We start from the raw sequence: 12,496 nt of genomic DNA, 5'->3' as shown, positions 1-12,496 counted from the left end.
ACCCCTGCCAGGCCTCCCAAGCCCCACAGTGGTAGGGAGCAGGGTGCTTTCCCCCTCCCATCCCAAGAGGAACCAGGTGTGATGCCTCCAGACCCCATCCACGAGCACCCCAACTCCCCCTTGGACCCCATCCGCAAGCAACCGGGCTCCCTCTCTTCACCAGGAACGCCAGGAATTCCCAAAGCAGGGAGGACGGCTCCAGCTGGCCCCATCAGCACACTGGGGCTGGGAAGGAGACGGGGGGAGCCCCCAGCTCCCAGCCCAGCCACCGCACACAAAGCCAGCCCAGGAATCCCAGCATCTCCCAGTTGGGCAACTGCCCTCCACAGCAAGAACGAGAAGCATCCTAAACAGCCGCAGAGGATGAAATATCCACACGTGCAGTGTCTGGAGCCGCCAGCCATCAACCCTCCTGCTCCAGGGCTGTCCCCTCCCTCACTCCATGGCTCTGACCCACGGCAGGGTTCACTCCCCAATGAGCACACGAGTTGTGGGGGTGGTGGGGGACCACATTAACCTTCCCCACCATCACCAGGGCAGGGGCTGCTCACCCCAAGCCAAGATTGCCAGCAGAGCCAGGGCATGGATGCAAGACCCATGGCAGCAACCCCAGGCTGTGGGCTGGATTTATTCGAAGAGAGCCTGGCCAGCACCTTTGTTGCCAGGAGAGCCCCTGGCGGGGACACGGTGATGGCCACGGCCACACCAGCATCACTTGTAGCCATCCTCTTATCAACTGAGCAGTGCCCCAACCAGGGCGGTGCTGGGGGGGGCTGTTAATTAATGTTAATGAGCTGGTTCATGTTAATAAGTTGGAGGGGCAGCTGCTGGCAGCACGCACAGTGCAGGGCCAAAAGGACAGGAGACAGTTTGGCCTCGCTCTGCATGGAAAGGAGTCACTCCTGCTGGATAGTTTTACCAGGACAGCTCTTGTAGCAAAACTGCCCAAGGTCAAGGCGAATCTCATTGCCGGGGAGCCTTGTGTACAGTTTCCTGCAGGGAAAAATAAGCTGCTGGCAAAAGCACTTCTTAAAAGCCACGATGGACCTGAACAGCGATTAATAAGCACTAGGACAGAAGGCACAGCCTCATTTGGCACAGCCAGGAGTGAGCACAGATGTCCCACTGGGACCAAAGCAGAGATACAACTCCACGGCCACGCAGGGAGGCAGTAAGGGCTGAGCAAGGGCTTGGGAGCAGGACAGGCAGAGATGGCTCTGGCCTCAACCATGCCGGGATGCTGCCCTTGAGCTGGGCAGGGGTTCCAGTGGAGCTCCAGGAAGGGGACAGATGTCCCAGTGGAGCTTGATGTGGCCAAGAGCAGAGGCTGGGAGAGGAGAAGACCCAAACACAACATCCACCACAGGCAGGAGGCTGGAAAAGTTTTCCAGGCATTGGTAAAAACCACTCAGTCAGAGCAGAGGAGGGCAGGGAGAGCAGGCAGCCGCTGAAGGCACATGGGCACAGCACTGGCCCTGCAGAAACAGGGTCCAGCAGGAAATGAAAAATGGAAATGCAGCATGTTATGAACAGGGAAACAACAGCAAACACGGAACTCACTGGCCCAGATCGCCAATGGCCAGAGGCGGCAGAGAAGCACTCCTGGTGCTGCACAACCATGGCAACATTGACCCCACACGAACACAAGATGCTCACTGCACACTGATTCACCTCATCATCGCTGGATCCAGACTCCCATCGGCACTATCAGGGTGACAGGGAGTCCTGGCCCATCCTGCTGGGATCAGCATCCTGCTTCTTGCCCAAAATCTCCCACACCATCTTGCCAAACAGCCCTCCCTGCCTCCCCCTTCCCAGGAATCGCTGGGCTTATCTGACCAAAAGGCATGGCACGCATCTCTGATCACATCCAAGGACTCGTTTTGCCACGTTTGCAGCCAGACAAACCTCAAATCTGATCACCCAGCCTCACCACCCATCTCCTCCTTGGGAAGCTGATGCTGGAGAACCCCCCTCCACGGCGCCCAAGCCGGGTGGGATCCATCCAGATGCAAAAAAATCTATGACATGAGCTTGGAAATGAAACTTCCCAGCTCATTAATCCAAGCATCCTCTGTGCTATGCAAAGGCTGCCCTGCAGAGGACCTCCTCGATGGTTTCTCTCTCAAGCTGGAGCCAGTTTGAATCTCCCAGGCCCCAGGAACGGGCCCACCACCTCCAGACAATAGCAACACTGGGACATCAAACGTGGAGCCCCCAGCAAGGCTGGAGAAAGAGCATCTGGAAGGAGAAGGGGGAGCTCAAGGTCAGCATCCAGCAAAGACGCTGCAAGCCTGGCCACTTGGGATGCAGGACAGGGACAACTGGGCAGGGGACCATGCTGACAGCAGCAGAGAAAAGCTGCTAGGAAGTTGCTCTCCTGCTCATGCTGGGGAGACCAGCACCTTGCCTCCACCCCTGCCCTCCCACCACCACTCGGCAGCGGCTCTGCTGGTTCCCACCCCACCCACAGATTCCGATGGGATGGGAAAGGTGTGATCATCTAGTCAGGGTGCAAAGAGGAGCCGGTTTGTAGGTGCTGCCCAGGGCCCTGCAAGGGCTGGCTCTGCCCCATAGTGCCAGGCAGGGGTCACATTATGGTGACAGCCACCACCAGCCCCACAAATTGGGGCTCCTGCCACAGCCCCACTCCCAGCAGCTGCCAGTCCCATCCCAGGTGTGCCATCACCCCCACGGCACGATTGCCTCATCTGCCCAGGAAAACTCAGCTGGTGTTGCCAGGATGCGTCCACAGCACAGAGATCCTGAGGCAGCAACGCCCTGGGAACAGCCAAGCGGCAGCGAGGAGCAGGGAAGGGTTGGATTTGAGATCAGGGAGCAGAGTCCCTCCTTGGTGAGGACAACCCCAAGGAAATGCTGATCTCTGTGGTCCCAGTGGCTCTTGCACCACGCAGCCCTGCCCACGCTCCCCATCATGGGCGCACAGCAGGGGCTGCCCATGGAAACCATCCCCGGGGAATATCAATGAGAATGCATTTGTGCTCCTTCCCAGAGCAGTGATAGATTCAAACCGACACTGCCCCGGTCACACTCCTTAAACCAGAGCCACCGTGAGCCGAAGGCTGAGCAGTCGCAAATCCCACCCTGGGTGCTGGCCCTGCTCCCCAGCACCCACACAAATTGGCCACCCACATCTCAACCCCGGGTGGGATCCAAGCACTCCCCAGAATCTTCCTTCCAGGGCTTCCCCAGCCAAGCAGAGCCCCAGGAAGAGCTGCACAGCTTCCCAGCGCTGCATGGAGCATCCTCCTGCTGCCCCATGCCTGTCCCAGCTGGTGATGACATTGTCTGGTGCAGGAACCAGCTCGGCTGCAACAGCCAGGCTGAGCCGACAGCCCCAGGAAGGACTCCAGCCCCTCCACGCAGGAGAGACGGGGTGAAAAATGGCTTTATCAGGGTCCCTCCTCCTCCTGCTACTCATCTTCGCCTTGGCTGGAGACTCTGGTAGCCCTGGCACTGATGAGCAGCTTCACACCCACCTCGAGCCTCTCCCTGCACCAAGACATGACAAACTGGAATTTGAAGTCCCCTGCTGCTTCCACAGCCTGGATTTATCTGTTCTGGTCACATATGAAAGAACTTACCACCCCAATATTCAAACAACAGTGTTAAGGCACTTTAAATTTAAATAAAACCTCTTTTCCCACTTTCCTCTGGGAGGTTTTGTGCCGCTGGCATCAGCCTCGGTATGTCCAGGGCAGTCTAAACTCAGCTGACGGAACAGAGACGAGCCTGGGAAGGAGGTTGGCCAGAACCCAGCAGACGGAGGTCAAAGACTCAGGTCTCGCCCTGAAGTGTGAGCTGGGAAGGAAAAGGCTCCAACGGGAATGCATGCAGGCAGTGCTGAGGAGCAAGAGAACAGCGCGAGCCCTTTCCAAATGCTCAGCTTGGGTGAGCTGGCTGCTGAAACAAGATCAAAGCTTTCCGGCACTCGCTGCCAGCACGGCACCAGCCACCGGCAGGAGCTGCACCGCACCCATGCCAGGGAGGCACTGTGGATACAGCCCCTTGCACAGGCACCCATCACCCCAGCACCCACCACCCAGGGGCTTTTCTCTCTGGACCAGGAGCACGCAGGAATCAGGAGCAGCAGCCGGTGGCCCCAGGACCTGCAAGGAGGGCTGAGCTACGTCCTGGTTCATGCATAGGGCACCAGAATGACAACGACAATGGCAATCACTTCCACCAATTTTGTGCCTGGGGATGCTGGCAGGGTTGGCATGGGGACAGGCGCCTCTCGGCAAGGCAAGCCTAGCCCGGGAGGCACCGTCGGTACTGGGGATGGCGATGACTCTGCGGTGAAGGCAGCAGAGAGCTGCATGGGTGAGGCGGGGTGGATCCTCGCACCTGAAAAAACACCAACTCCATTTCCCTGTTGGCCAAAACAAACACAAACAAGACAGCACCTTCCACCACACGCTCAGCTCCACCTTGGACACCCAGGTCCAGAGGCTGCCCAAGGCTCCCTCCACCTTCTTGGCCCCCTCGGCCCCTGGTTCCCTCCCCAGTACCAGGGCAGCCAGTGACTCCCAAGTCCATCCCAAAGAATCAGAGTTGACTGTCCTAATGATGGAAAGGCCGATGGCTTCCAGCCCAGCTTCCCCAAGCCAGGGACGCTCTGTTCCGACGGCAGTGCCCAGCCACCCCTCCTCCCAGGCAACGGAGAGGAAGAAGAGCTTCCTCTCCCCCAGCGAGGAGTCACCACCACGCTGCTGGTCCTGTCAGAGTTCTTGCAGACCACAGAGCCCTTGCGCTGCCTGCTCAGTACCACCAGGAGCAATGTTTATCCAGGCAGGATGAAACTCTGGCGTCTGTGGCCCTGTGTCAGGAGGCAGCGTGTGCTGCCAGGCTGGCACAGCCACTCAGCTGCAGTGACTGGGCATGACAGGGAGAGGTCTCTAAGTCCCAAGACCCCAGCACTGAGGTCCAGACATCGCTGGTTGTGCTTCACAGAGCAGAAGAAAAGGTGCAAAAAAGGAGTTTTTTCACAGATGGACACAGCCAGGACAGCTGTGCACAACCAGGAAGGCTCCAGTCCCATGAGGAGGGGTCCAGCACGCTCCAGTTTGGGTCCCACACCTCTCCTGCCCACCCCAGAGTCTCCTCCGGTGCCCCGAAGGTTGTCCTCTCTAAGCACTGACTCAGGTTAGGCAGACAAGGTGACAAGCCACCCCATGCCGTCCCAGTTCAAACATGCCAGGCCACGTGCCGGGCACCACGGAGCTGGCAGAGACAGCACCGGGGTGGGAAAAGGCCCGTTGGACACCACAGCTCCTGGCTTCCACCCCTGAAAAGAGTTAATCATCAAAAAGAAAGGATTTCACCGGATCGATGAGTTAATGTTTACAGTGCTCTGAACAGGGAAAGCGTGACCTGCACTGCATGGAGCCCAGCAGTGCTGCCGGCACCCTTGTGCTGCCGGGCTCCCGGGGCTGCAGCAGAGCCACGTGCCGGATCCTGCTTCCTGAGGAGACAGCATCAACAGCCCCAAAAAAAGATGGGGAACAAGACCACCGGAATGGGGAGCAGCCCTCGGTGCTGAGCCCCACTGAGGGCCTGTGGGAGGGCAGACCAGGGCTTCCCCTCCTGGCCAGACCCCTCTGACCCACGGTGGCATCCAGAGGGGTCCCTGAAAGCTCCACCGTCACCTCCGGCACTGTTGTCATCATTCCCACCTACACCTGCAGCAGCGGCACTGCACGTCCTGGCATGTGCCGCGTCACTCTGATCTGGCGATGAGGCAAGAGGGGCTGGAAGCCGCTCCACGCCAGACGTTCCAGGAAACTGGTCCACTAACTTTCAGCTGGGCCAGACTGGTAAAGGTGTTGAAGATGTTCCAGCTGCAGGTGCCGGGTTCTGTGCAGGAGAGTGCTGTGCCCCCTGAGGATGCCACCATCAGGGCAGCTCTGCCTGGCTCCAAGCACTGTGAGGCGGAATTGGAGCCTATACCACCCAAATCCCCTCCTTGAGCCTCATCCCCTTGCTCAACCATCCCCTCAGGACCAGGGTGCGGCATTGCACAGTGCCCAGCGCCGGGTGCCCCCGCAGCGCCCACGCCAGCTCACGGTGCTGATGCAAACCTTGCCCAGCACGCCTGGGTGCGGGCGCATCCCGGCACGGCTCTGCAGCGCTGCGGCACACCTCCCCGGCACCCCGCAGCTCTCCTCTGCCTGAGGTGGGTGGCTTCAGAAAGCAAGAAATCACAGGGATCTGCCAGCAGGTTAACCCCTGCTCGCTAGAGAAAGGCAGGATTCCTGGCTCACCACGCCGGCTCCGCGAGCATCCCTGTGCTGCCAGACTGCCTTTCTCCAGACCTGCCCCGGCTTGCTCGACGGCGGAGGCCCCGCTGCTCAGATTGGGGTTTTTAGGCTATTTTCTATCAGAAACAGCACGGAGCTGTGGAACAGAAAGACAGGGAGGCAGTCGCAGCCTCCCCACAGCTCCTGGCTTCGGCACCGCCAAGCATCCTCCTTGTCCTCCAACGGTGTGAGCCGGCGCCAGCAGCACCAGGGCCCGGACACAGCAGGTACAGGGTGGCTACGAGCCGGACACTGGCCCCACGAGCCAGACATCAGCCCCACGGGGCTCCCCACGGTGCTCGGCCCCAGCAGTCACATTTTGGTGAAAATTCTTCAGTTTTGCAGGATTAAGAGGGGGAGGGGACGAGCCATTGGAAAACTTGTTCCGGACAGGAAAACCAAAGGCACTGACAGGAACTGCAATGGGAAAAAGCTGGGAAGAGACAACACTTCCACCAGTTCAGATCCCAGCAACCCGAACTGGAGGCTCCCACCTGGATGGGACATCCCAGGAGCAGCTGGGAGCTGGGAAGGGGTCAAAGGTGAAGGAAAGCTTTCCCACAGGATAAACACTCGCTTCCCTGTGCCAAACACAGCAAATGAGATCAAACACCACCCAGCAGAGCATTTCCAAGTGACCCCCAGCTTCCCACCATAAGCTGGTGCAGGAACCAGGCATGACCCAGCCCAAGCAGCCCCCCTTCCTGTGGAATCCGGCTGCTCAGTGATGGCACTGACAGCCGGAGCACGGGGCGAGAGCCCAGCCTGGCCAGTGGAGCCCTGGCAGCACCAGCACACACGGACCCTGTAATTTCAATTTCTTTTTTGGAACAAAGCAAAACCAAGGCAACGCCAGCTCTTCCCATGCCAGGCGCTGGCACCCACTGCACTGTTTCCTCGCATCTCCACGCTGAACCCAGCTACATCAAAGAGGCTTTTTATTAATAAGTTTGTCGAGTACTCTGACAAGCCCACATCGCATTATCCAGCGCCTTTCCAAGGCTCCCAAAGACACTTTTATTCCCTGAAAGTGGAGCGAGGCTGCGCGTTTCTCCCACCTTGGGGAGGTCCGAGTAGCACCCCCGGAATCAAGGAGCCGGGGAATCCATTATTCCCCTTTCTCCACAGGCAGAAAGGAAAAGGAAGCGGGCGCTCGTCCTCTGGACTCCGCCATCCACGTTTTAAAGAGACTTGGTCGCTAAACTTACAAAACCGAGTGCGAGGAGCCCTGTGGGGCTGGAATCTGGGCTCCAAGACAACTCGAGCTCTGCAGCAAGGAGAAACAACAATAATAATAATGGAAGCGCACGCAACTCCGGAGGGGAGCCACTGGCATCAAAACTGCACACTCACTGCCGGCACGGCCAGCGGCGTCAGCCTTCACCTGCGTGGCGACGGCACAGGAGAGGGAGCACAGCCCCACGGGGACAGAGGCAGGCAGGGCAGGGATGGGGACAAGGATGATGGATGTTGTGCTCAGAGCAGCGAGGCTGGGTGCTGGGATGGCAGCGGCACGGGGACACTGGGGCCCTGGGCAGCCCACAAAGGGACACAGGGACCCCAGGATCCCCACATGGGGACACCAGGGCACCGGGCACCCCACGCAGGGGATACCAGAGCCGCTCATCCCTTGGGCACCCCACGCAGTTCAGATAGAGGGACATTCACCCCTTGGGATGCTCGCACAGGGGACACCAGGGAGACTCAGGCACCCAGCACGCCACGACGGGACCCTCACCCCTCTGGGTCCCCTTGCTGGGGACACCAGGGACACAGACCCTGGGCACCCCACGCAGGGACCCTCACCCCTCAGGACCCCTACGCAGGGGACATCAGGGACACTCAAATCCCTGGTGCCTCACGCTGGGACCGTCATCCTTCAGGGTCCCCTTGTAGGGGACACCACGGACACCGAGACCCCCACGCAGGGACCCTCATCCCTCGGGGTCGCCTTGCTGGGGACACAGGGACACTCGAACCCCTGATCCCCCTTGCAGGGAGCCTCATCCTCCGGGGTCCCTTGAAGGGGACACCACGGACACTCAGAGCCCGCGTACCCCACGCAGGGACCCTCATCCTCCAGGGCCCCCTTGCAGGGGACCCCGGGACCCCAGCCCCCGGTGCCGGTACCTTTGTATCGCTCCAGCACGTCCTCGTAGGCCTGCACGAACTCCTTCTCCTGGCTGCGGGTGGCGGGCAGCAGCCCGGGCACGTACCCGGCCATGGCGGCCTTTGTGCCCGCAGCTCCACCGGCTCCCGGCGCGGCGACCAGGGCCGCTCTGCGCCCGCTCCGCTTCCGCCGCGCCCGCCGGGGCCGCCCGCGGGACCGCCCACTCACCGGGACCGCCTACCGAGACCGCCTACACACCGGCACGGCCCACCGGGACCGCCTACCGGCACGGCCCACCGGAACCACCTACGCACTCGGACCGCCTACCGGCACCGCCTACCGGCACCGCCTACCGGCACCGCCCATTCACCGGGACCGCCCATCGGGACCGCCTACCGGTACTGCCCATCCACTGGAAACGCCCACCCGCCAGGACCGCCTACTGGGACTGCCTACACACTGAGACGGCCTACCGGAACCGCCTACCGGAACCGCCCACCGGGACAGCCCACCGGTACTACCCACCGGTACTACCCACCGGTACGGCCCAACCACCGGCACCGCCCACCGGGTCCGCCCACACAGCGAGACCGCCCATGGGTACTGCCTACTGGGACCGCCTGCTGGGACCCCACACCGATGGTGCCACCCGCCGCCCGGTACCGGTACCGCCGGGGCCACGCCCACCATGCAGGACCGGGGCGCCGAGGCCACGCCCACAATCGACAGCCCGCCTAATAATGCCACGCCTATATGCACAGGCCACGCCCATCACAGTTACCACGCCCACAGCTGAGAAACATCAGCTTGCAAAGGCCACGCCCACTGTCGACACCGCCTGCCAATCAAGGCCAAGCTTATATATTATACAGGCCACGCCCACTCCATCACATAGCCCGCCGGCCAAGGCCGCGCCCATGTACACAAACCACGCCTATCGCAAATTACAAACCTTCGTAAGGCCACGCCCACATCCTAGCCGCGCCCATAGTCGGGTCCGCCCATGGCATCAGGCCACGCCCCCGTCGACCCGCCCACAACTGGCCCTGCCCTTCGCATCTGGCCCCGCCCTCTGGTCACGCCCCTCTGTCCGTGCTCCGCCCCCGGGTCTCGCCCCGGCCCCGCCGCGCCCCCTGGAGGCCGCACCGAGCGGGGCAGCGCGGGGCTCCCCCGGTGAGCCCAGAGCGCTGCAGCCCCGTGTACCCATTGCAACCCCGTGCATCGCACAGCATCTCAGTGCATTTGGAACGCTAGAGCACTGCAGCCCAGTAAGATCCGTGTGCACCAGAGCCCTGCAGCCCAGTGCACCCCAGCAAGACCAAAGCCAGGAGGGACGCCCTGCTCTGGCTTTGCAAAACTTGTAAAACCATGGAATGGTTTGGGTTGGAAGGGACCTCAAAGCCCATCCAGTCCCACCCCTGCCATGGGCAGGGACACCTCCTGCTGGATCAGGGACTCCAAGCCCCATCCAACCTGGCCTTGAACCCCTCCAGGGATGGGGCAGCACCACTGCTCTGGGCAACCTGGGCCAGGGGCTCCCCACCTGAACAGAAAAACATTTCTTCCTGGAAAGAAGCACTGGAAGCTGCTCTAAGGTCTCCCTTCTCCAGGCTCAACAGCCCCAACTCTCTCAGCCTGTCCTCATACGGGAGGAGCTCCAGCCCTTGCATCATCTCTGTGGCCTCGTCTGGACTATGGACCTCCTTTATTCCATCCTGAATTTGGCAGGGATTTATCCTGGGATGCATTCCCAGCTCAGGGTGGGGGCTCATTCCATGTTCCCAGGTCGGGCTCTGTCCCCACCAGCCCCGGGTGCCGCAGCTCCACTCCCACAGCCTCTGCTGGGATGGGAAAGGGGCACAGGAGATGCGCAGGGCAAGCCAGGCCCCTTGGCATCGCTTGGGGGGGAACAGGGAGCCCCAGCATCACCCAGGGGGGTTGTGGTCCCCACCGAAAGGTATACGGGCAAACCCCGAAGGGAATGGGGTGCAGACCAAACCTATCTGGCACCCCAATACCCACCAGAAACCCCAGGCAGCCCCCACTCCACCCCTCCAGGTGGCTCGGGATGCAGCAGAGCGAAGCCTCCTGCAGGAACAGCCATTTTGGGGTCACACGGACGGCCAGGGGACACTCCAGAGCCCCCCTCGCCACGACCCATAGCCGTATCCAGCCCCCCCGGGGGAGCCCTGCCCCCCCTCCCCTCCGGGGCAAATCCCAGCCCTTTTTGGCCACCACAAGATGTTGCTTTTTCACCCTGGCTGCGCTGTTGCCATGGCAACCAGAGGGCCAGGCTCCACCAGCTGGGTAACCACGGCAACGAGAAAAGCCCCATCCCACTCAGCCCAGACATCGCGTGTTTCCCCACCATCACCCAGGGACCCCCAAACCCGGGGGGGGCCGTGCCCCGCATGCCTCTGGGGATGGCGAGGGGCCACCGGCAGCCACCACCATCCTCCTCCTCCTCTTCCTCCTCCCGCAGCCCTGGCTGAGGGCTATACAAACCATCCCCCTCGCCCCAGCGTCAGAGGCAGCTCCCCTTAACTATGGAGCTTAATTAGGAGAAGTAATTACTGCTGCATGGAGCGCAGTGCCCGGCTGCACCCTGGCCATGACCCTGTGCGGAGGAAGGCTCGGATGCAGGCGATGGCGGCCTCGTGGCATGGCTGCCTTTGTGCCCGGCGGTGCCAGGCAGGGCAGCGTCCCCGGGCAGCAGCGATCCCGCCGGGGACAGGCACGGGGAACGCCGTTGCTCCGGCCATGAGGCCGCCACACATGGAGCCTGAGGATCTGCCTGCGCTCACAGCGTCCACCTGACCCTAAACCACATTCTCAGGGAAAGGGGAATCCATGCCGGCCAGCTGGCACCAAGTGATTCCTCCTTGGGCACCAGGAGAGCCGCTTGAAGCCACCCCAGCACCACGAGCGGCTCCCAAGCCAGCGGAGAACAAGGAGGTTTGTTCCTGTGTCCCCACGGAGGAGGCACAGCCGCTGGCAGAGGCTGGGGTGTCGCTCCGGAGGGACAAAAGGCTCCCAGGAGCCTTTTCCAGCAGGCGAGCGCAGCCTTGGAAACCCCCAGGACTCCTCTTCCACCACCCCCAGCTCCCCCTCGCCCCTCAGGACCCCCAGCAGAACATGACCCCTGGCAGCATCGACCGCAAGGAGGTTTGGGAAGAAAGAGCCTTTTCTTCCAAAAGCCACCACCGCCCCTTGCCCTGTGCCAGGCGGCTGGAGCGAGACGGAGCGACGCGGGGCCAAGGGCCAGGCTGAGCCCCGCGTCCCACTCTCCTTCTGCCTTCCAGGGAGATGCTGGCAAAGCAGGGAACGGCTCCAGGGGTGCCAGGGCACCCAGCCGGGACTGGAGGTGCAGGCACAGGCGGCCCCGGCAGCTCGGGGTGCAGAGCAGGGGTCCCAGCCCCCCGCACCACGGCACCGGCACCTCCAGCAGGGTCCCCGCTGCTGCATCCCCTCCCTGCACAGCTGCATACTCCTTCCCTTGGCTCTGGTGGCCAGAATGGATGCAGAGACCATCGGACCCCAGATCCATGTGTCTCCCCAAAACCACTGAGGTGCTATCGCCCCTGTGCTGCCTCTGCGAGGCCCATGGTCGGGTGCAGGATGGGCTCCCCAGCCCCACACCGTGCCCGGGCTCCATCCCTGCCACCGGGCTGGCTCCCCAGTGTCCCTTCCCGGGGGTCCCAGGCAGCTGAGCCCGTCCCTCTCTGCACGGAGAGGTGCCAGCTCCCATCCCCATCCTCAGTCCCCGATCCCCACGGTGGGGACAGGCACCGGGGCGGCCGGCGCACGGCAGACAGCACCGCTGAATAATGCAAGGATCCGAATCAATATTTCAGCTCATTTTCAAGCCTGGTGACACAAAACTGTCTCCAAACTCTTTCTTCCTGGCTCAGCACTGCCAAGCTGCACCTTGGAAGTTATTTTTAATAGGGAATCTGCATGAGACCAGATTTTGTGACATCCCCGCGCCTTTAATCACGGGCTGGATGCAGCCAGGTGACGACAAACGCTCGGCATCCCGGGCAGGCAAGGAGAAACACAGCAGGGA

General features: G+C 61.6%; 1 protein-coding gene across 9 annotated transcripts in view; it reads right to left on the bottom strand.

Annotated features, from left to right (window-relative positions):
• Positions 1–12,496, bottom strand: part of MACF1 (microtubule actin crosslinking factor 1) — a 140,145-nt gene that overhangs the window by 125,907 nt on the left and 1,742 nt on the right. Inside the window, exon 1 of one of the 9 annotated variants that reach the window (XM_054086210.1) lies at positions 8,451–8,624. The exons of the other annotated variants lie outside the window; for them this stretch is intronic. Within the exon in view, the coding sequence (XP_053942185.1) occupies positions 8,451–8,544 (94 nt within the window). The 5' untranslated portion in view covers positions 8,545–8,624. Of the gene's footprint in view, positions 1–8,450; positions 8,625–12,496 lie in introns of those variants that run through there. 9 annotated transcript variants of the gene reach the window in all.

The sequence above is a fragment of the Cuculus canorus genome, chromosome 22, assembly GCF_017976375.1.
Source record: "Cuculus canorus isolate bCucCan1 chromosome 22, bCucCan1.pri, whole genome shotgun sequence".
Lineage (NCBI taxonomy): Eukaryota > Metazoa > Chordata > Aves > Cuculiformes > Cuculidae > Cuculus > Cuculus canorus.
The sequence above is the reverse complement of the archived record's forward strand: the minus strand, read 5'-3'. Positions and strand labels throughout refer to the sequence as shown.